The sequence below is a fragment of the Strix uralensis genome, chromosome 1 (genome assembly GCF_047716275.1).
Source record: "Strix uralensis isolate ZFMK-TIS-50842 chromosome 1, bStrUra1, whole genome shotgun sequence".
NCBI classification, from domain to species: domain Eukaryota; kingdom Metazoa; phylum Chordata; class Aves; order Strigiformes; family Strigidae; genus Strix; species Strix uralensis.
The window spans coordinates 21,328,629-21,348,560 of NC_133972.1; the positions used below are offsets into that span (position 1 = coordinate 21,328,629).

At 41.2% G+C, this 19,932-nt stretch overlaps 1 protein-coding gene and 1 long non-coding RNA gene across 2 annotated transcripts; one reads left to right on the forward strand and one right to left on the reverse strand.

The window, feature by feature from the left end:
* The first annotated feature begins 2,701 nt into the window (after positions 1-2,701).
* On the forward strand, positions 2,702-6,352 carry LOC141939393 (uncharacterized). The gene is made up of 2 exons (XR_012627572.1): positions 2,702-4,981; positions 5,542-6,352. It is a non-coding gene; the product is annotated as an uncharacterized LOC141939393 (long non-coding RNA).
* Positions 6,353-8,669: 2,317 nt separating this feature from the next.
* CCR4 (C-C motif chemokine receptor 4) lies at positions 8,670-12,567 on the reverse strand. The gene is made up of 2 exons (XM_074859026.1): positions 12,408-12,567; positions 8,670-11,232 (listed from the first exon to the last, which is right to left on the reverse strand). The coding sequence occupies exon 2, from the start codon at positions 11,214-11,216 to the stop codon at positions 10,140-10,142; it is 1,077 nt and encodes a 358-aa protein (XP_074715127.1). The 5' UTR covers positions 11,217-11,232; positions 12,408-12,567; the 3' UTR covers positions 8,670-10,139.
* Between the last annotated feature and the right edge of the window lie 7,365 nt (positions 12,568-19,932).

Here is a 19,932-nt window from a genome sequence, read left to right on the forward strand (position 1 = left end):
CAGATGTGAGTTTATTTAAAGCACTGAGTCCACCTAGCTTGAGTTGAAATAGAAGAAAATTGCTGCTGGTTGGTATCTGCTGTAGCAGGTCTTTTTTTACTTTTTCAAGTCTAACCTCTCAGGGCTGTTTGGCTTGACTTAAAGGCTTCAGAGGTGTTGAAGAAAACCTAGAGCTTCTACAGATCATTTCTAATTTCAACTGCCTGATGCTAAGACAGTTGATGTTTCAGTATTAGCCAAATTTTGAACTCCTCTTAATGTCCTTTATTGGAAAAAACGGGACACACCACACACGCCCACCACCCCAAAATTAAGCTTGTTCACCCATCCTAGGAAATAGAGAACTTGGACAAAAGGTGCCAGTAATTCAGATGCAAGAGTAGAAGGTAGCTATGCTGAAATTGCCCAAAAGGCTTTTTTTTTTTCAATTCTGAAAAAAACACACTGTGTGAAGATACTGAAATGAGATTACAGTAGTAGCATACTTGACTTGCATGAAGTTTGTTTCTTCTGTTCCTGTAGGTACAGTACAAAGTGCTGAAACAGGGGATGTTTAAGCACTATGGAGATACAAGCGAACAAGGATATTTACTGTTACAAAACATGATCTGGGTGAGAAGCCTAGTGAAGACAGAGGGAAAAGCATAATAATGAGTCAGGTAAATAGTGGGTTGTTTGTTGTTGTGTTTTTTTTTTTTTTAAATTTATTTTTTTTCTTTTTTCAAGCCCGAGCAGGTTGGCAGTGGAGTGGTGGAAGAACATAATTTCCCTTTTGGTGCCTCCAGCCACCACCAGCCAGCTACAGGCTGTGGCCTTCCATCTCACTGAACTGGCAACAGTGAATGATGCTGAGATCTGTAGTTTTCAGGTTTTTCATAGTTACAAGGGGAAAATTTTACATGATAGAAGGGGGGTGAACTGAGGTGAAGATTCAGCTCCCCTGGCTGGATGTGCAGCGCGGGGAAAATACATCCAAATACTAACAAAAAATTAGCATAACTGCAAGGTTGTGAATACCCAGAGCTCTGCTGGTACTTGCTCCAGTTGCTTATCACTGTCTTGCCTTCCATTTTATCCTTGCAATTTGAGGCAGAAACCATACTTTTTCTGACAGTCCTCGATACGCATCACATGTTTTCAGTTGTTCACAAAATAATAAGGCTAGATGATGGCTGGTTCAGTTTCACTGTGGTTTCTGGTGAGCAAGTACCTTCTTCAGAAATAAAAACGTGCTGTTGTACTTGTCCTGCAAGGTGGGTGAAAGAACATTCAGGGATTCCCACAGTTTCTTCTCTCTCTGTGTAATGAGTTTGTCAAGGGTCTGTCCCATTGGCGCAGCACACAAGAGTGCTTTCTTCTCTGAGGCTGAGGGCTTCAAAAATACATGGAGCTCAGCTCATATTATTTGTTGTCCTTGGTTTCTTTTTCTTATTTAATAAACGTGTATTTTTGCGTATAAGAATAATGGTACTGGGTTTGACTAAGGTCTGTCTAGCCCTGTATCTTCTCTTGAAGGTGAGCATATCTGATCATCTTTCTGAGTTTCAGCACCTGAAACTTTCAGGTGAAGTCTTCTGTTTTCTTACTAAGTTGAGCTGGAATTTCAGTGCTTTTAAACTCTTTTCAGTAGAAGAGACTGAGCTAAGACTGCTGATTCAGCTGCTCTCTTGCCATGACTTGTTTTGCAAAATAACCCCCCTGAACTCTAAAGCTCACACTCCGTGATGCAAACTGGGGTACAGCAATTGAGATTGGTGTACAGCTCTTTCAACATCTTTGGTCTGTGTTCCATAGTGTAGTTTGATTTTGGGGGATTACTAACTTCTTGTCAGGCTCTATGCCTTTTGCTGTGAAGATTTGATAGTTTGACTTGGAAAGAATGTTGCTGTTCTTATGAAGTACTTAGTTTTTTCCTGCTACCTGTTTTAGTATGTTCATGCAAATTGGTGAAACCCCCTGCTCGATTAAAAATGTCAAAATGTGTAGCAAATTGGACAAGCAAGTCTAAAAGGGGTAGGGGTATTGTCTGCAAACCTTCATGATTCAGGACAACAATCACCCATTGACTGAGAAATGTTGGGAAGAAATTGCTCAAAACCAAAGGCTGTTTTTAGAATAACGCATTATGAAGTTGGTTGCGTCTTCTGTGGAAAGAGATGAAATTCTTTGGGCTATGAGTAAAAGAGTGTGCACGGTTCTTGATGTCTTGAGATAAGGCAATAAATCTAGCAATGAATAAACAGATTTTTGTCTCTATGATAATAAATACTTAGTTTCATTGTAGTACTTTCCATCTGCAAAATGCTTTGTTTTACAAAGGAGGGCAGAGTCTTGATTCCTGTGTAGCAGATGCAAGATGCTTTTTTTTTTTTTTTTTTTTTTTTTTTGGGCCTATCGACTCTGGTCGATAGGTTGTGCTGGACGTGGTTGGGCTACTTCAGCCTTGTTTAAGTCTGCAGCCCAATATGATAAGGAAGCCAGTACAGACAGTGGAAGCCATCTGGTAAGCTGCAGGTACTAAAACATGGGTTTTTTTCTGAACAGGACCATTGTCTGCACAAACATGACTGGAGCCAGTTGTGTTCTGCCCCCGTGCACCGCGGTCTGTCTGCGTGGGACAATGCCTTTGCTGTCACAAAGGAGAAATGTCCTTTCATTCAAAGGGCACGTCTGGCTGGTGAGTGTGTACAAGGTCTCACGTACCAGGTCCTCAGCCGCTGCACTTGTCGGTGTACGCTCATCTAGCTTGTGCTGTTCACCGACCATGAAGACCTGGCTTTTGCTGTGAAGGATCTCACAGATGTTGTTTATTTTAAACTGTGTTTTGTTTTGCTTTTGCCAAAGCAGTAACTTTGTGGGATCTTGTGGCCTCAGGTCTAGAAAACATGGCAGATTTTTTAGATGTCACTAAAATGAACATTGATACTAGCTCCCTATTTGCTCTGTTGTTAGGCAGTATCAGCTTTTCCACAGCTATTTCTGTACAAGTAGTTGACATTTTCTAGAGCTTTTACATTTTTCTAGGAACCTGGAAGCCTAGACATACTCAGTGGTTTATGTTGGCATGACTGTTCATGAGTTGGGCTTGTGACCTCCTGAAAATCCAGGCCACATTCAGTCATATCATATTATGACTGAGGTCTTTATTATGAATTACCTTACAGAGAAGATAGGTTATTTTTTCTTCTTATGACACAATTAGTACTTGCCCTGCATCTGTACAAACCCATTCTTGGAATTAAAAAAAAAAAAATCACACAAAGAAAAATTCTGCAGAATCTTGGGTATCTAGTGCTGATCTTGCTTTCTCAGTCTCTGACACAAATTGTTAAATAATAATCACTTAAGAGTTGACCTTTCATAAATGATAATTTGATGTTTGATCATTTACATTTTATTCACATAGTCCCGTTTTGATAGAGTCTATAAAACACTAGGTTTTTTTACACTACAGAAGCAACAAAAGTTCATTTGCTAAGCAAATTCTCATGAACAAAGTCAGATTTAAAAAAAAAAAAAAAAAAAAAAGCACCAAAAAATTCCTTTTCTGTCTGGTAGTCTTCTACAGTAACATTCATCGCCTTGCTGAAATTTTCCTTCTAATGCTACCTTTTTTCTAAATTCTGGCACATTTCCTATGGGTATGTGGAATAAGCTACTGGTTGAGCAATGTGGTGGATTTATTGTATTAAGGTTGTTAACAAAAAATAGTGTGTTAGGTAAGACAAATCCATGAGTTCTTTCTACAATTTTTGGTTACATGATGACTTTTGCAATAATTTCCCCCATCAGAATCAAATTTCAGTAAGAATTCAGAGGTGAAATAATGAAATATTTTATTTCAATAATATTGAAAAATAGGCTGTGCTTACTCTAAAATAGTTTTAATCTGAAGCTGAAACAAAATGCAAACTAGGGTTGGATTAAAAGGTGTTGATCATTAGCCAGTGCAGCTGCTGCCAAAAATCTGTTCTTTCCAGTGTTCAGACTTTCATGAAACTGCCTTTTCAAATGCAAAATGTTCTGCCAGTGTAGTGTGTAGTCACAAGATGGGCATCCTACTTGTGTGACTGCTGTGTGCAGAGAACGTGAGCTTCAGCTGGTGAGGAAATGAATGGATTTACTCCATGTGACTGTGGGAGAGGAGGTTATGGCATACATACTTGTGCAAAAAGCCAGAGCAGGAGCAGGTGGGAGCCAGCCTCCCCATGGGAGATTTTGGGAGTTCCTTAATATTTCTGAGGAAAGGAAGTGAGTACTGATCTGCATTATGCAAGGATGGGTTGGTGAAGCAGAACCAAGGAGAAAACAGCCTAAATCCAAACTCCCTTTTTCTTTCCTTTTGTAAACTATTCAGCTCCTTCTCTGTAGCATTGCAGGTTTTTGTGTGACACCTTGTGCTATGGGTTTCGCTCTTCTAAAAGCATAAACAAGATTTTTGTTAGGAAGAGCAGACCCATGCTCTGCAGCTTCTCAGCACTGTTTGTCTGCAGGGCCTGCAGACAACATCATTGTTCCTTGCAATCATCCAGCTGTATTTTCTTTTCGTTCCTGGTTCTTATGAATGAGCAACAAGGGCATAAGCAACAGGAAAAAACATCCTTCTCTTTGTTTTCTATGTGTTTTTTATACCTTTTGCACCTACTTTTGTAGTGGAAAAGGCAAGTCACTCTGTCTGCGGTCATGGCCTTACTTGTGGTCAAATTTCAGTTTACCAGTTATGAGCAAGTACAGAGATCCGTTGTGGTCTTTCTTCACTGTGATAAGATAATTTTGTGTTACTACTGGCAGGTACTGCTCTCTCTATTTGTGTGTGATGGTGACAGGTTAAAAGTCAGGGATGGACCCTCTCTTCAGTCTACCTGCTCAAACCACAATACTTCTATGGAGATATTTTAAGGAGTGCAAAGTCCCTGTGCAAAAGAGACAAGGACACTTTTCATTCAGGAATGTCCGCCCGTTGTTCCAGACACTGTTCAAGGTACGAAAGTCTTTTCCTGAACTTGGCTGCTTGGGGCTTCTCGGAAAATGCTGATCAAATGCCACTGGCCTCTTTTGAGCAGAAGAGTGGATCTGGTAATGCCAATCTTCATTCAGTCTTTGTTGTCTTACAGGCTGCTAACAGCACTGAGAGTACCTTTTATGAGGGTTTCATATCTGTGGAAACAGATCAGGTTATTGCAGATCGGATTCTTTGTTACTTGCTATAGTTGTTAAAAGCAAAAGCAAGGAAATAAACATATTTTTGGAATTTAAAAAAATTCTTAGTGCCTTAGTAGCTTTTATTTTGCAACCGCTGAAATCTCAAAAAGCTTTCAGTGTGCAGTTACTGAGCTACATATACTGAATGCATGCTGTTACGCTTTTGCAACAAGAAATGAAAACCCAGAGAAATGTCAATCCTTCCAAGACGACTTGAAATAATAATAAAAAAAAAAAAGCACAAAAACTAAAGCGGTATGATGCATTGATCAATCCTGTATTTGGGCTGCATTTACACAGGGATTAATTTTTTTTTTTCTTTTGGTCACCTGCAAACAGGAATCTTTGCTTTCTGGTGTTTTTAGACGGACAACACCCTGTGTGCCAGCAAAGAACATCTTTTATTGGATGATGGCGTTAGTTGGTCATCTTTGTCCACTTACCTCCAGATACCCTTCACATTAACCTGTGGCCCTCTTCACAGAACTGGGATCCCGACAGGGACTTTCCTGGATGGGCCATCTCAGATTTGGATACCGGAAAGGGCACAGTGTGGGTGGCTCTTACCTGGAGTTCCCCCAGGCTGAAATGTGAATCCTCCCTAAAGAGAGCTGGGAAGGCCCTGAGATTCTGTCAAAAATGTGCATTGTGCTCATAATGTCTGAGCTCTTGCTCTGTGCCTCAGTTCCCCTAGCTATAAGACAGCAGCTTCTTCAAAATAAGGTCAAGTGGCCAGTGATGCAGAAGAGAAGACATAAATTACTCTTCTCCAGTACAGCCATGATATGCATGCTACCATTTCTGCGAGTTCAAAGGAGGGTCAGAAATAAATTAAGATAAAAGCCTAAGTGTGGCCTGTGAGCAGTCTTCTTTTGAGGTGAGCATGTGAAGGACCTGTGGAGGAATATGCTCTGCCAAGGGAAGGAACAGCAGCATTGGTCAGTCATGCCAGTGCTCCATGAAGGAGCTGGTAGAGGACTTGGATTTTGCTGGTCTGGAACAGACAAAGTGCTTTTCCACTTTTGAGCCTCATTTCTGAGAAGTGTCTTTGATTCAATGACTGTCCCATAAGATGGAATTTTGTCGATTTTTCTGATGGATGTTGCTGCCGAATGTCTGTGAAAAAGAAAATAATCCTGGAAGCATCTAACTTGGTGTCTCCTCATTGATAGTGCCTGCTCCACGAGGAGTGGTTTCTTCATGACTGCCAGTGGCACCTGCATACATCATTGCCATGTTACAGTAAGATGATTGTAGGTACAACCAGCACTACATCACCTTTAAATGGTCTTATCAGTTACGCAAATGCTAGAAATCTCACCACAGTTATATTCACGATTCATTTCCAGTCTCCTACTTAAAAGCTTCTTTCGTGCCTGGAGTAGCGAAGTCCTGTTGAGCTCTCTGTAGGCATTGCCTTAAGCACCATTTTAATGATCGTTTTGATTGACATTACTAAATGGCCCTTGATTTCTAACTGAAATCAAGTCAAATGGAGATATTTGCATGAGAGGTGGGAGTTGATGAGGTTGGTCTCTGGCTGTGTTGAGAGAGATGTTGGATAAAACTGGAAACCATTAAGAGCTGCTGGAGGAAAATGTGTTGAGTGTAGATCCCTGCTGGCAGCTTTAGACTGGAAGCATCCTGGTAACAGAGGAGCACTGTAGTGCCTGTTGAATTGTACTCTCTTTCAGGCCACGTGTGCAGAGCTGGTGCTGGGACAGTGGCAAGCAATAATAGTATAGGAAGGAGAATAGCAGTTCCTCAGTGGCTCTCAGACTGAGAGGAGTAGATTGGGAGGAGGCTGCTGACCATGATGCTGCTTCTGCACAACTGAAAGGAATGAAGCCCTCTTCCAGGGTAAAAGATAAGTGTATAATTCATCTTTATGTTTAGGGAGTGACTGTGGTGGCCCAAGTGCTGTATGAAAACAAACCAACCAACTTTTTTTTACCTTTTCACCGTTATTTGTATTTAATATAATTAAGCTGATTTTCCCCTCATCTGTCTTTCTGTGGAGGCTTAGCGCAGCTGAAGAGAGAACATAGGCTGGTCTTCCGAGGAACCCTGATGTAAAAATGTGGGTTTAAGAATGAGTCAGCTTCACTCAAATGTCTATATATTTTCTTTCATGGTTCAGTAGGTCTGTACATACCATCATTCATTGCTTGGAAACTCTTGTTCAGCTAAAATGACACCTTTTGGTCAACTGACATTTTGAAAATCCCTGCTTTATTTTTGTCTGTATTAATACTATTGTCTTGTCCTTTCTCATCAGCAGATTTCAAAGCCCTCTCTCAAAAGAGGAATGGCATTATCCACTGTAGCTCAGTGCATGGGGGAGGAGGGTTTGTTCTCAGAGACAGAGGAGGAAGCCACCCAGGTTTGATGAGCTCCGGTCCCAGGACCTGGATTCCTGAGCCCATCACTTAAAGGTGAGCTCCCCCTTGCACCTAATTCAGCAAACCTGCTCAGAGCACAGCTTTCAGCTTGGTTGCTCATCCAGCACATACATTGAGTAGCTGTGAGTATTACTGGGAGGACTGGAAGAGGTTATTTGGGCAGAGAAACAAGGACAACATTCACCTGGGGGGAGCTCTGGCTGTACCAGGCACCCTCTGCACCAAAGGCACATGTGCACAGGCTGTGGGGCACAAAGCTGAGCAGCAGTGTGAAGCACCTCTGAGTTTTGTGTGGAAAAGGGGCTTTACACTAGCTCCATTTGTGGCAATGCTGCACAGCCACTGGGTGCGGCCTGTTAATTCCACACATGAGCAGATTTGGTGTCCTCCCCCACCACAGGGTGTGTGCCCAGAGCCAGACCAGCTTGTGAGCTGCTGGCTGTCTTGGTGCTGTTCCCAACACCGCTCTTAGCACTGGACCTCTCTTGTCTCTAGAGAGCTTCTCTTGTCTAAGAGCCTAAGGCTTGCTTTTTGCTTGTTGACCATCATTTTTGCCAGGCCAGCACAGGCAGCCCTTCCCTTGGTCTGGAAAGCAAGGTTTCTCAAAAGGACCCCTTTATTCTTACTGTCTAGAGGGATCACAGAGTAGGACCAAGAAGAAGTAACTGCGGTGTGCTGTCTGGCTTCCAGGTTAGTCTGTGCACTTGACTGATGAATAGCTCAGCAGTTCACGGTGACTGTGCCATCAGTATCACATCTGTGAGGACAATGTGCTGTGCTGGCTTGGGAGTGACATGTTGTTTGGTTCAGTGACATCTGTGAGACTTTGAAGCACCTGACGCTTGCAATTTGTCTTCCTTTTCCCTTTCAAAATAGGTAATGGATGACTTAACCACCACCCCTTGCAGCAGTTTTTCCCAGTTGATTTGCTCAGTGTCTTGTAAGGTTTTGAGTAGTAAGAATTTTGTCTTTTTCTTGGGAAGGAAGACACTTTCTTACTGCAAGTAATATCTTCCACAGCTATTCTCGTCTGCATTAATGCAGATCCTTGCTTGTCAGCCTCAGCAAACTGCTAATGGTAATGCATTCCCAAAATTTATTATGATAGATATACGTGTGCATGAGTATTTAAGTGCGCTGCTTTTTATTTTCAGTCCTGTATCATGAGAGAGGTCACATACATTTCTTATTTAGGGTGATGAGAATAATGGCGCTACAATATTCTTATATTTCTTCTTCAGCCCTTTCCTGATGCATTTTAATGTCTTGTCTGTTCTTTGCAGCCATGCATGAATGCTGAGAAAGCACTCTGTAATTGACACCCTAAGAAAAATAAAAGTATTCCTGCTCAACGGTTGTTGTTCAGAAACATCTTCCAATACGTATTTTTCAACTCTTACTTTGTCTGCTACCACATTACCGATTTTTGCCTCTTTTTTAAATTGTTTTTGTGCCAAAATCTAAACATTGCTGTGTGAGTTTCCTTCCTGTTCCAGATCTCTGATTAACATCATGTAGATCTGTGAGTGGCTACTGGGGCATCAACTTTTCGCATTTTGCTGTTACCAAATGCTAGGATTCTTCGTGTGGTTTCTAAGTTATGACAGACTGTTTCTACACAATCTCTGTTTTTACTTTCTTTTATTTTGCCAGATACATCTCCAGTGAATGAAAATTGAGTCTTGAGGTTAAGTACTTTTGGAACAAAGAACATTCACTTTAAAAGATATCCTTTTAACCAAGATGCTTCATATTTATTCCTACATGCTGGAAAATTAGTTTTTAAAAACACTTTTATTCAAAAATATTTTAAGCATTTTCTATGCTAATTAAAATACAGAATTGCTATCCTGAATTACAGTGATAAAGTAATTCAGAATGCTTATATATACACCTACACAGAGGAACATGTGGCAATTCAGATACCTAAGAGAAAACATATCTATAACACAAGGTGATGCATTTGCTTTGCGTCTTTATGTACATAAAGAACATATTTTGTGTCCTTTTTCTTAATAACAGAGGGTGTATCCTCTCCCTGAGATGAAACACTTAACAGTAACAGGCACTGTTAATAGCGTGCTAAGAGTCAGAGCGAACAAGTCCTACACAGATCAACTGTAGAATTAAAAAAATATGGTAATAACCATCCTTCTTGAATAAATGAATGTTTTCCAAATGCACGTGTTGATGACAAGCAGCTGTCTCTCCTCTGCCCCTCCATGCAGGCCAACCTCTGTCTTGATGGTGGTGAAAAAGAAGCAGCACCGCACAGTGCTTTGCAGAGATCTGCTGTTACATCTGAGCAGTGATTTGTAGTCAGAGGAGATAAAACTCGCATGTCCATTTCCCACGTTTCACATCTAGGACACCTTCTGTCATAATATTCAGAAACTCTAGAGTCAGAAATCAAAGCTGAAGTAATTATCCGGCACTAGCTTATTGTTAAATGTATGTGCATTTGCTTAGCTTTTCAAAGTTCCTGCTTTTGTCAGTTTAACTTGCTGGTGAGTTCAGTGGCTGGTCTGAAACACGTTACAGACCGTCTTGATCCCCCGTAGATTGTGTGTGGAATGAATTGGTAGATTCACTGTGGTAAGTGATGTGAACTCCACACCACTTGCAAATATCTCCAGGTAACTGCCAGTTCTTAAAAAGCATCTTCAGGTACTTCTTAAATTTTTCCCCCATGAAGAAGTAGATGACTGGATTGAGGCAACAGTGTAAAAGGCCGAGGATCTCTGTTACCTGGAAAGCATAGTCCAGATTCCTGCTCACTTGACAGTCTCTAATGACTCCCGTAATTTCCAGCAGTTGTAAGAAAATAACAATGTTGTAAGGGGTCCAAAAGAAGAAAAACACGATCATGACAGCAAAGATCATCCTCACAGCCTTATTTTTTTTCTCATTTCTACAGTGAACTAATGTTTTGATGATCATGGAGTAGCAAAATGTCATAACAATAAAAGGGATTAGGAGCCCTAAAATGTTGATTTCCAAAGTGGAAAAAAGTTTCCATGTTGTGAAATTGCCTGGATATCTCAGCTTGCAGGTAGTATAATTATGTTCGTTAAAAGATTCTCTGAATACAAGTTCTGGAACTGAGGCTGAAAGAGCTACTAGCCATACAACAAGGCTAGTAATCAAGCCATGGAAGGCAGTCCTTGCTTTCAAGGAAAACACTGCACGAACAATTGCCAGGTATCTGTCTATGCTCATAAGCATAATAAAAAATATCCCACTGTAAAACCCAACCAAGTAGATCCATGAAATGATTTTACACAAGGGAGTTCCAAAAACCCATTGGTCTATTGTGAAATAAGACCAGAAGGGCAAGGATAAAACAAAGAGCAAATCTGAGACGGCAAGGTTTAGCAGGTACACATCAGTCATGCTCTTCAGCCTCTTGTATTTGAGGAGGACCACAATGACCAGAGTGTTTCCCATGAGCCCAACCAGGAATACTAGGGTATACAGAACAGGTAGGAAGGAGGCTGCAAACCTCCTGACGCTTTCCTTACTGCATGGTTTTGGAGCATCGTTATAATTATCGTAATACTCATATAGGGTTGAGATTTCAGCTTCAGAGGACTCTGTACTTGAAGAACTCATGTTTTTTCTCCAGTTCCTGAGAAGGAAAGAATATAAAAATGTCAGTGACTTTCAGCATGTGAAGACCATGTGGTTACTCCACAAGCCTGAATCGCTAGCAGTGAGTGACTGGGCACTTCTCATTACAGGTTCTCCAACACTATTTAAGCATTGTGGGACGCACACTTGCAAAATGTACTGTCCCTAACATGCATGTGCGTAGTCCTGGCAAAACTGTGCAACTTGGATGTCAAGCACACAGAACACTGGTCAAATGGCAGAGAGGAAAGCAAATAGGAATGAAAGATATGGACCACAGATATCATCAGACAGAGATAAATCCTGTGCAGAATAAAGTAAAAAGCAAAGCCACTATTCGTAGCAGTTCAGGATTTCACCCACCTTTCCAACCAGGCAAACATCACCATAAGAAAACACCTTCTAATGAAATTACACTTACTGAAAGCTGACATGAGTTTTCAGTAAGAGCTGTCTTCAGTGGCTAAATGAATAACAGGAATTTGTCATTTTCATCTGTATGTTCTTTTCTAATAGGCAGAGACAGAGTTTTAAGTGATGTTACTTCAAGGTAAGTAACTTGGACATGACCCAAATATATTGCCGATGTATTACTGCGTGTGTTATTCACATCACAGCTTGTCATTTTTTTTTTAGCCTAACATACCAGAATTTTTATAAGCCTGAATTATGTCTTTCCATTTTGTCTTTATTTTTACGAATGGAAAGGAGAAGTGAGTATCACTGCCTTATTTGTCTTTGCATTGTATGTTGCTGCTACATAACAACAAACATTGACTATCATTAACCTGACCCCTCCTGTGTGTCGTCCCAGGCCTGACACCTCTCCAGCCTACGGCTGTGTTCTGTTATACACAGAGAGGAATTTAATCTGAATTACAAGTCACGGGAACAAAACTGTTGGATGCCAATGGTCTAGAGATGACAGCTTTGCGACAACTGTACCTAGACATACCTGAATCTAATCTAGGTTAGCATAATATACCTAAATATTTAAAACTGAAAACATGCTTACAGAACACACATATAGCCCCTTCTGATGCAGGAGTTATTAAAACTATTTAAAATTCCTGAAGCAGCAACAAAAGGTAAATGAAAAAGCATTACAGTCACACCCGTGATGAGCATACATGATACACAACTGTTTCAGCAACTGCATTTTGTTATTTTTACCTTTTCTTCTCCTTTTCTCAGATGATGTGAAGAAGCTTCTTTGCTTTAAGGGTGCAGAATCACTTGCTTCTCACCAGGTAGCTCTGTCAGGGAGGTGCTGCCTACACAGTGATATCCAGCAGCTGCAAAAAGCAGACATCACTAGGTAGCTGTGTCTCTTAACGGAAACTTCGTACTTCCTTATAGATTGTATCACAAGTGCTTCTCTCCTCAACCAGAAATGGTCCCTTAAACTCAGAAATAATATTAAACACATCTTATAATGTGTAAGGAAACACAGAGTTTCCACTGAGAGCCTGATTGCTGAATTAAAGCAGCTTTATCTTATCCAATAGTCATTAAAATAGATGTCACTAAGCAGCTCTCATTCAACTGAAACCTTGTTCTTTCTTACGGGTTGTAAAATGCATCTCAATCTCAGAAAAAATTAATCAAAGGATCATCTTTAGTGAGTGGAGAGGAGGAAGGCATTTGGTGAGTGTGTGGGAGGTGTGTTTCTAGTCCCTCTCTGCCAGATAACTAATTTTGCAAGTTACGCTATGTAATTGTAGAAGAAAAGATCTGTATAGGTTTAGCGTAGGGAAGGCTCCTTTTATTCTTTGTTTGATCTTCCTAACTGCTGCTTATCTTGCTAAGAAAAGATATGAAGGTGTGTTAATTCACACTACCTTTTTCCTTAATGTCTCCCGTAGTAGGTTTTATATCCAGCAAATCTACCTCCTACCACTGACCTGCCACAAACCCTAACAGTGATCAAAATATCAAATAAGAAGTAGGATGGGTGCACGTGTGTGTGGTGTAAAGGCAGAGGGTGCTGAGGTTTATCGTGGGTTTTGTCACAGCAGGGAGCTTAGCAGCTTCTATGAATTTCTTCTGAGAGTGCGGTGGGCCCTATCTGTCTTTTGGGGGATCCTGGGAAGGGAGAGAGAGCACAGAGGATGTGCTAGTCAAATGGGATGGTTTTGAGTCCCACCAGCAGAACAGCTGTGCTAGCAGCTGGCAAGTGCTGCTCTCTGTGTCCTAGAAAAGGTCAGCCAAGCAGAAGTAAAAGCAATTTCTGAACAGGGGAGGCTGCTTGCTTGTTAGCAGGAGAAACTGAAGAGACACAATGAGAAGCAGAAACAAGAAAGCTACAGGAGGTGGTTTGGAGGGTAGGAAGAACCATAGATCTCAGTCTAGGAGAGATGGTATGTCTTCTAGTTCAACCTCCAGTGTTATTCCAGACACAAGTATAGCTTTTGTTCAGTTATGCTGTTGCTGCTATCCCATATGCCTCTGACATTGTTACTCTGCCCAATAACTTACATCTGGCTGGAGTGTTTCTTCCAGAAAAGCTTGATGTGAAGACAGCATGAGATGTGGCATCTACTGGTTTCATATTTCACCAAAATAAAACAATTGTATGGGAAATAGCTTCTCAGTCATCTTTCGTGAGCTGCATCTGTAGAGATTTTTAAATCTGTCACTGGGAGATGTTCCTCCAGGGCAGGTTATTGCTCTGCAGATCATGTACATGTTCTCTTCAGTTTACTAGCAGTCCTTTAAAGATGTGAACATCAAATGAGCAGGCAATGTTATGGTACTAGTTTCATCAGCTCTGCTCACAGAAACTAGAAGCTGTTCCTCTTGCTGCTCTTTAGTCTGTGTAAGGGCCTCATTAATCTCCTCTTTGACATGCTGTTGCCCTAGGGGCACAAGTTCAGCTCTTCACCCACAATAGCAATGACATAAAATCTTTCTTTAAGCACCTGCTTTTCAGGAAAAAACACATCTTGCTCTGTAGGCATTGTTCTTAGTTGTTTCTGTAATGCTTTTGCCTCAATAAACCACCATGCATCTGCATGCTTATCTTGTCCTACTCATTATTTTCTACTCCATCAAACTAAGTATCTCCTTTGAATTTCATCAGTGGTGATTTTTCTTGATTTCCAGATGTAGTAGTGAATAGAATTGAATCCAGATACAATCTCTCTTCTACCCCATAAGAACCCTTCTTGGTTAAGGGATGATTTCCCATCATCAGCAACCTTTTGAAGTCTGTTGACCTGTCCTTAGCACACATGCCACACTTCAGGTATGCTTCTGATCTTTCAATCATACTGTTGGCAGGGACCATGACTGCAGCCTTATGAATGCCAGTTTAGCACAATTCATATGGCACTGGCCTGAAGAAAGGGCCTATCTGGCATATTGCCTTTTGCCCAGTCCTTCCTTAGGAGACTTTCAATTAGCAAATGCTTCCTAAGCAGCTTTTTGTATCTGCTGGGCCATCACCCCTGGAGGAGTAGGGCAGCAAAGGCTTCTTGTCAGGGCGCATGTGTGTGGCTGTAGTGGGTTGGAGAGGAGTGGCTGGACCACACTGTCTTGCAAAGCAGCAGTTGTGTTTCAGAAGCCTGCCATACCAGTGCGTTTCATGCTGCATCAGCAAATGGGAACGTCTGTCTTTGTCAGGAGACTGAGCAAGAGCGTGTCTGCAGAAAGAGGAATGCTCAGCCACAGAAAGAGCAGAATGATTGTGGCTACAGATGGAAAACTTAGGATGTACGAACTACAGAAAGTGAAGCTAAAAAAATATTTGCCAGTTCATGAAAATCAACCCTGAGACACCTTCTGAGGGCCTACCAATGAAGAGTCTGTGGGAGAGCCTGTGAGAAAAACAAAACTGCAGACAAGACAAAAAAAAAAAAAAAAAAAAGAGAAATCTCTGAGCAAATGAGACAATGCAGAAAATGGATGAAAGGTGTTGCGAGTGAAGGTCCTGCCATGGCTTGGAGAGAAAGAAGAGTGAAAGGGACTAAGTATAACTAGCCATAGTAGGGGAGCTCTGAGATCCCTTTCTAACATGGGAGTGTCTTTTTTCAGCTCCTTCTTAGAGAATAAGAACCTGGCAGATACTAACAAAAGGGGGATGGCAGGAGATGGTGAAGTTAAGAGGGAGGGGATCTCTGAGATGTAGAGAATGTTGCTGTAAAACTAACAGGTTGGCAGGGGAAAGGGAAAAGAAAGAAGTTGTCTTACCTCTTTACTAGATGGTATCTGCTATATGGCACTGACCAAATAAATAACGAGAGTGCAGAGAGGTGGACCAAACCTGATTAGCCTGACTGGGAGGAGATTAACCTTTTATATGGGATGGGGGGAGGGCACATTAAAACCGACAGAAGGGAACTTAATAAAAGTAAAAAGCAGAACAACCCAAATCATGAAAACCTTGCTTCTCACTGAAAGATGATTTCAGCCGCTCCCACCTTTTACGGAAAGTCTTACCATTAACTTGGCATTTTACAGCATGTGTAAGAGTCTTGCCCAAGGAGGACTGGAGATAGCCAGCTAGGCTGTGACATACTCATACTGATATGCCAGTGTGCCATCCATTCCCTCTGATATCAGTGTTGGCCATGGGTAGATGAATCAGGAGTGTTTATTAGAGAAGTCCTCATCCAGAAGAGACTGCCTCAGGACAGAGGCAGATGATGGTAACTAAAGATGGCCAACAACTGCAAAAATCAGTATTTTGATTGCATCAGCGCAGGATCCAGGCTGCCAAAGTTACAGCTGGCCAAACGACTACCTTTCTCAACAAACCATCCTGTCCATCAGGTGGCTAACTCCTTCTTGCGTGGTCAGGCCTTGTGCAGTTCTTCTTTTGAAATTCAAGTGAATTTGAATCACAGTTTGCACATCTGTGGTTCCCATCCTTGCTCGTTAGCAAAGTATTTGTGCCACCTATTGTGCGGTTCCTTTCCTTGTAATATTCAATTTATTCTGAATTTCCTGTGCACTAAAACTGCCGCAATCTGACAGAGAACTAAAAAAGGAAAGTTAATTAATTTCCTAGTTTTAGAGACAACCACTGTCTCCACTGTCATCCCAGGTGATTTGCTTATAATTTACCTCAATCTTTTTCAGCATACGAATTCTCTTTGTCTAAGACAGCTGTTTGCACTGACAAGCAAAAGATTTAAGCCCAAAACATGTTTTCTTGCTCAACACTGTTAAGTTGAGATTCCCCACATCTTTTTTTTTTTTTTTTTTCCAGTGGTCCAGTCCTATGTATTCTGCTGTTTGTAGCCACTGGTGATTCTGTGAATGGTATTGGCCATTGTTTTCCTCAGCCTAATTTGCTTTCTTTTCATATGCTGTGCTTGCAAAGCTGCTATATTCAGAACTCCTCATAAAAAAAAGAACTGAAACTTCAAACCTCAAACATGACAGAAACAGTCCTTTTGTTTGCGGAATTTTGCTTAAAATAAAAATCACTGATGCAAAAACCATGAATTGTGTTCTTCTTAAATGTGAAATGACACTGTGAGGAGCTTTCTTTGTCTTGTTCAGTGATCTATCAAATGTTCCTAAGCTGTTTCTAAAGGAAGATGACAAATTTGGGCTATCTCCTCTGAGGAGCAGTTGATACCTGAGATACAATTTTTCTTTTTTAAATTTCCCAAACAACATCTAACCATCACTATGATGTCCCCATTAAAGGCTGGTCTCTCCTAAGGAAAAAAAAAAAAAAAGACAAGGCAGCAGTGAAGAGGAGAGGCCAGTTTGTTTGATGTATTGTGATGAGTTTAGATACAGAGGAATGATGGTGTTCTGGTGTAATGACTTTGGTTTCTGTTTGCTTTGTGGTAGTGCCCCCAAGTCTCAAACACTGTAGTTGTTGGTAGCCTTAAAAAGCTTATTAAATAACTGGCCTTGTTCTAAACATCTACACAACAACTATCTTTGCAGTCTTTCCTGCCGTGTTCCTCACATGGATGTTATAACATAAAGGAAGCTAGTTAGAAAACCCAAAGTATTTGCAGAGAATCAAGACTAAGAAAGAACCAGTACTTGCTCTTACTAATTATTAATCTTTCTATGTCTGCTAAGACCCAGGCACTATGCTGACATGGTAAAAGCTGTTTCACTGCAAGTCCTCTTCAAGACAAGCTGTACAGCCAATTTACATAATATTCAGTTCATTTTTAGTAGCAGGGGAAACCACTCAGGGCACTGAAATAAAACTGTGATAGCAACAATAAAAGGTTTTCATTGGAACATCTCTTTCGTCTTTGTGATTCACAAGATATTCCGATGTGTTTTGTGAATTGTTGGTGAAACCGCTTGTAGTTAACTAACTTCCACAGGCTCTCATTTGCTCAATAACAAGCAAATAAAACTCGAAGAAATTGTTATTTCTTCCAGCAGAAGAATGTAGTGACTCATTTTTTCTTACTTTTCATAAATATATTTTTCACACTCTGTACTCATTCATCAGTGACTCCAGCTGCTAGACTGGGGTGTCCTCCTTTACCATGAATGACTTCTGAGTCTGATAGAGTTTAATAATGCCACCCTCTGGTGGAAATGCAAAGAAAGCATTGCCACTATAGATGGGCAGAAGAAATGATGGAGCGAGCTTAGGACAGAGGGTCCTGCATGAGCAAGGGTGATTACAGGGATAGTGAGAGGTTATGGTGACTCTGGAAATACTTTGCTCCAGGTGCTGTTAGCCTTGTGTAAAAAGATGTATGTCACTGCCTGCAGTTGCCTTTTCTGAATCTGACTTGATCTGTAAACTGTGGCCTGTGCATTCAAAGTTGTCTTTATGGTTGCTTGTATTTTGTCCATCCCTTGCACTGTAACCTCCTGAAACCTGAGCTACCAGGAGAATCTGGAGAGCAGGGACCAGCAACAGGACCAAGAAGACGGAACTGAACAAGAGACCAAGTGATGGTGAGCCTTAATGATTCAAATGAGTGCTCCCTTAGAAAAAAATCAGCTGACAGCAGGATGAGGATACCCATTTCCTAAGATAGGATCCCAAGGGGGAGAGGGGCTATAATAAAGCAAAGACTCACTGGAGAGGGGCTCTGAAGTCACTCAGGGGTTATGACCTGGTCAAATTTTAATGAGCTCTAATACTGCTGTTTACAAAACATACAAACTCAGCTTTGAGCCTCCTCAGACACCTTCCTTCCAGGACAAAGAGAACATGCTGGTGAAGATCCTTCATCTGTCCCTAGTGAGATGTCCCTAGGAAGTGCTGAAAAAGCGATTCCTATGCACACTTACCCAATTTCCCATCCCTGGGTGTTTTTAGGCCATTAACACTATTGCTTGAGGCCCTTCCAGTGGGAAATGCTCCCCATTCCCACGTGCTCCTGCTACAGCCAAGTTGGAGTCTGTGTTGCTCAGCAATTGCCCGGGGCAGAGGGGATGGCAAAGTGCTGTGGACAAAGGTGGTGCAACAACCTGCTCCAGGTGCCTACTAGACATACCATTTCCTCTAGGTTGCTCCCACCTGGTTGGAGCCTGGAAAAATAACTGAGGATGCAGCTCAGGGTTTCAAGCAGTTCTTATATGTAAGGAACTGTGCTAGTAAAGTGCATAGGAAATTGCACATAGAAATAGCAACACATGTCTGGCACTAGAGGTAACTGTCTTGTCAACAGATGTGTGGAGCCATCTACTGTTCTGCTTCCTCAGCTTTGTCAATGTCCTCTGATGTGCCCTGCAAATCACGGCCATTGCAAACCATACTGCCATTTCTTCGTGTCAGTGCTGCTGGGTTTAATTTTAATGTAGCAAACAGCATTTATGGGCTAAATGCAAACTTCTTGTGCGAGAAATGCAGCTTCTTTCAGTTGCCTGCATATGGACCTATGTGTAGCTGGACTACTGGGCTGCATCTGAATATGAAGCAGTAACAAATGTATATAACTTATCAGAGACTTAAAATCTGAGTGGGGTGGAAAACAGACTGTTGCAGTTACAACTGAGTTGGCAAGTGGATAATATCCCCTGTGTAGTGAAAAAGCTGCGCCAGAGTCCTTGCTTGCATTCTCTATCCCATTCACTAACCTCTGCCTTCAGTGATACAAAGTTGATGTGCTGCTTCCTGATGATTGAAGGATCACAGTTGGAAATTTGGTAAATGCAAACTGTTCTTCACAAGCAAAGCATTTTCCCCATGTCCAATGGGAGCTATTTCACAGTATTTAGGGAGAGGAATGACATACAATATATTAACTATTGACATTTATGTATTGAGTATTAATGTAACAAACAAAATTACACAGGAGCAGTTGGTGGATATTTTGTTCCGTGTTGAAAACATTGTGTTAACACTGACACTGCAAAACTCGAGTCTTGAGGTTTGGACGTGTGTATGTTGAAAACCAAGCTCTTATAGTAGTTACCAAGTAAATTAGGAAGTTCTTATTAACAGTGGCAGCAGAATTATTACCAACTTCATCAGAAGCTGTGTGTATGTGACAAGTGTCAGAAGCCATCTTTTAATAGTTATAAATTGTTCTCAATTTTAGCTTTGATTACCAGATTTGAATTTCAAAATAATAACTCTGGAAGTCACAATTTTTCATTAGAGTTCTGGGTGTCTTACAGAGTTAAGAAACTGAAGTGCAAACAGTAAATCTTTGAGCGGGACTGGATAAGTCCTTAATACAGAAAATATGTCATTCGCTACTAAAATGTGGCCATTCTAGAAGTGGTATGTAAATGGCCTTTGGCACCATGC

What these genes read in the sequence shown, in the direction of transcription:
- CCR4 (XM_074859026.1), bottom strand. Translation starts at nt 11,216, where the DNA reads ATGAGTTCTTCAAGTACAGAGTCCTCTGAAGCTGAAATCTCAACCCTA.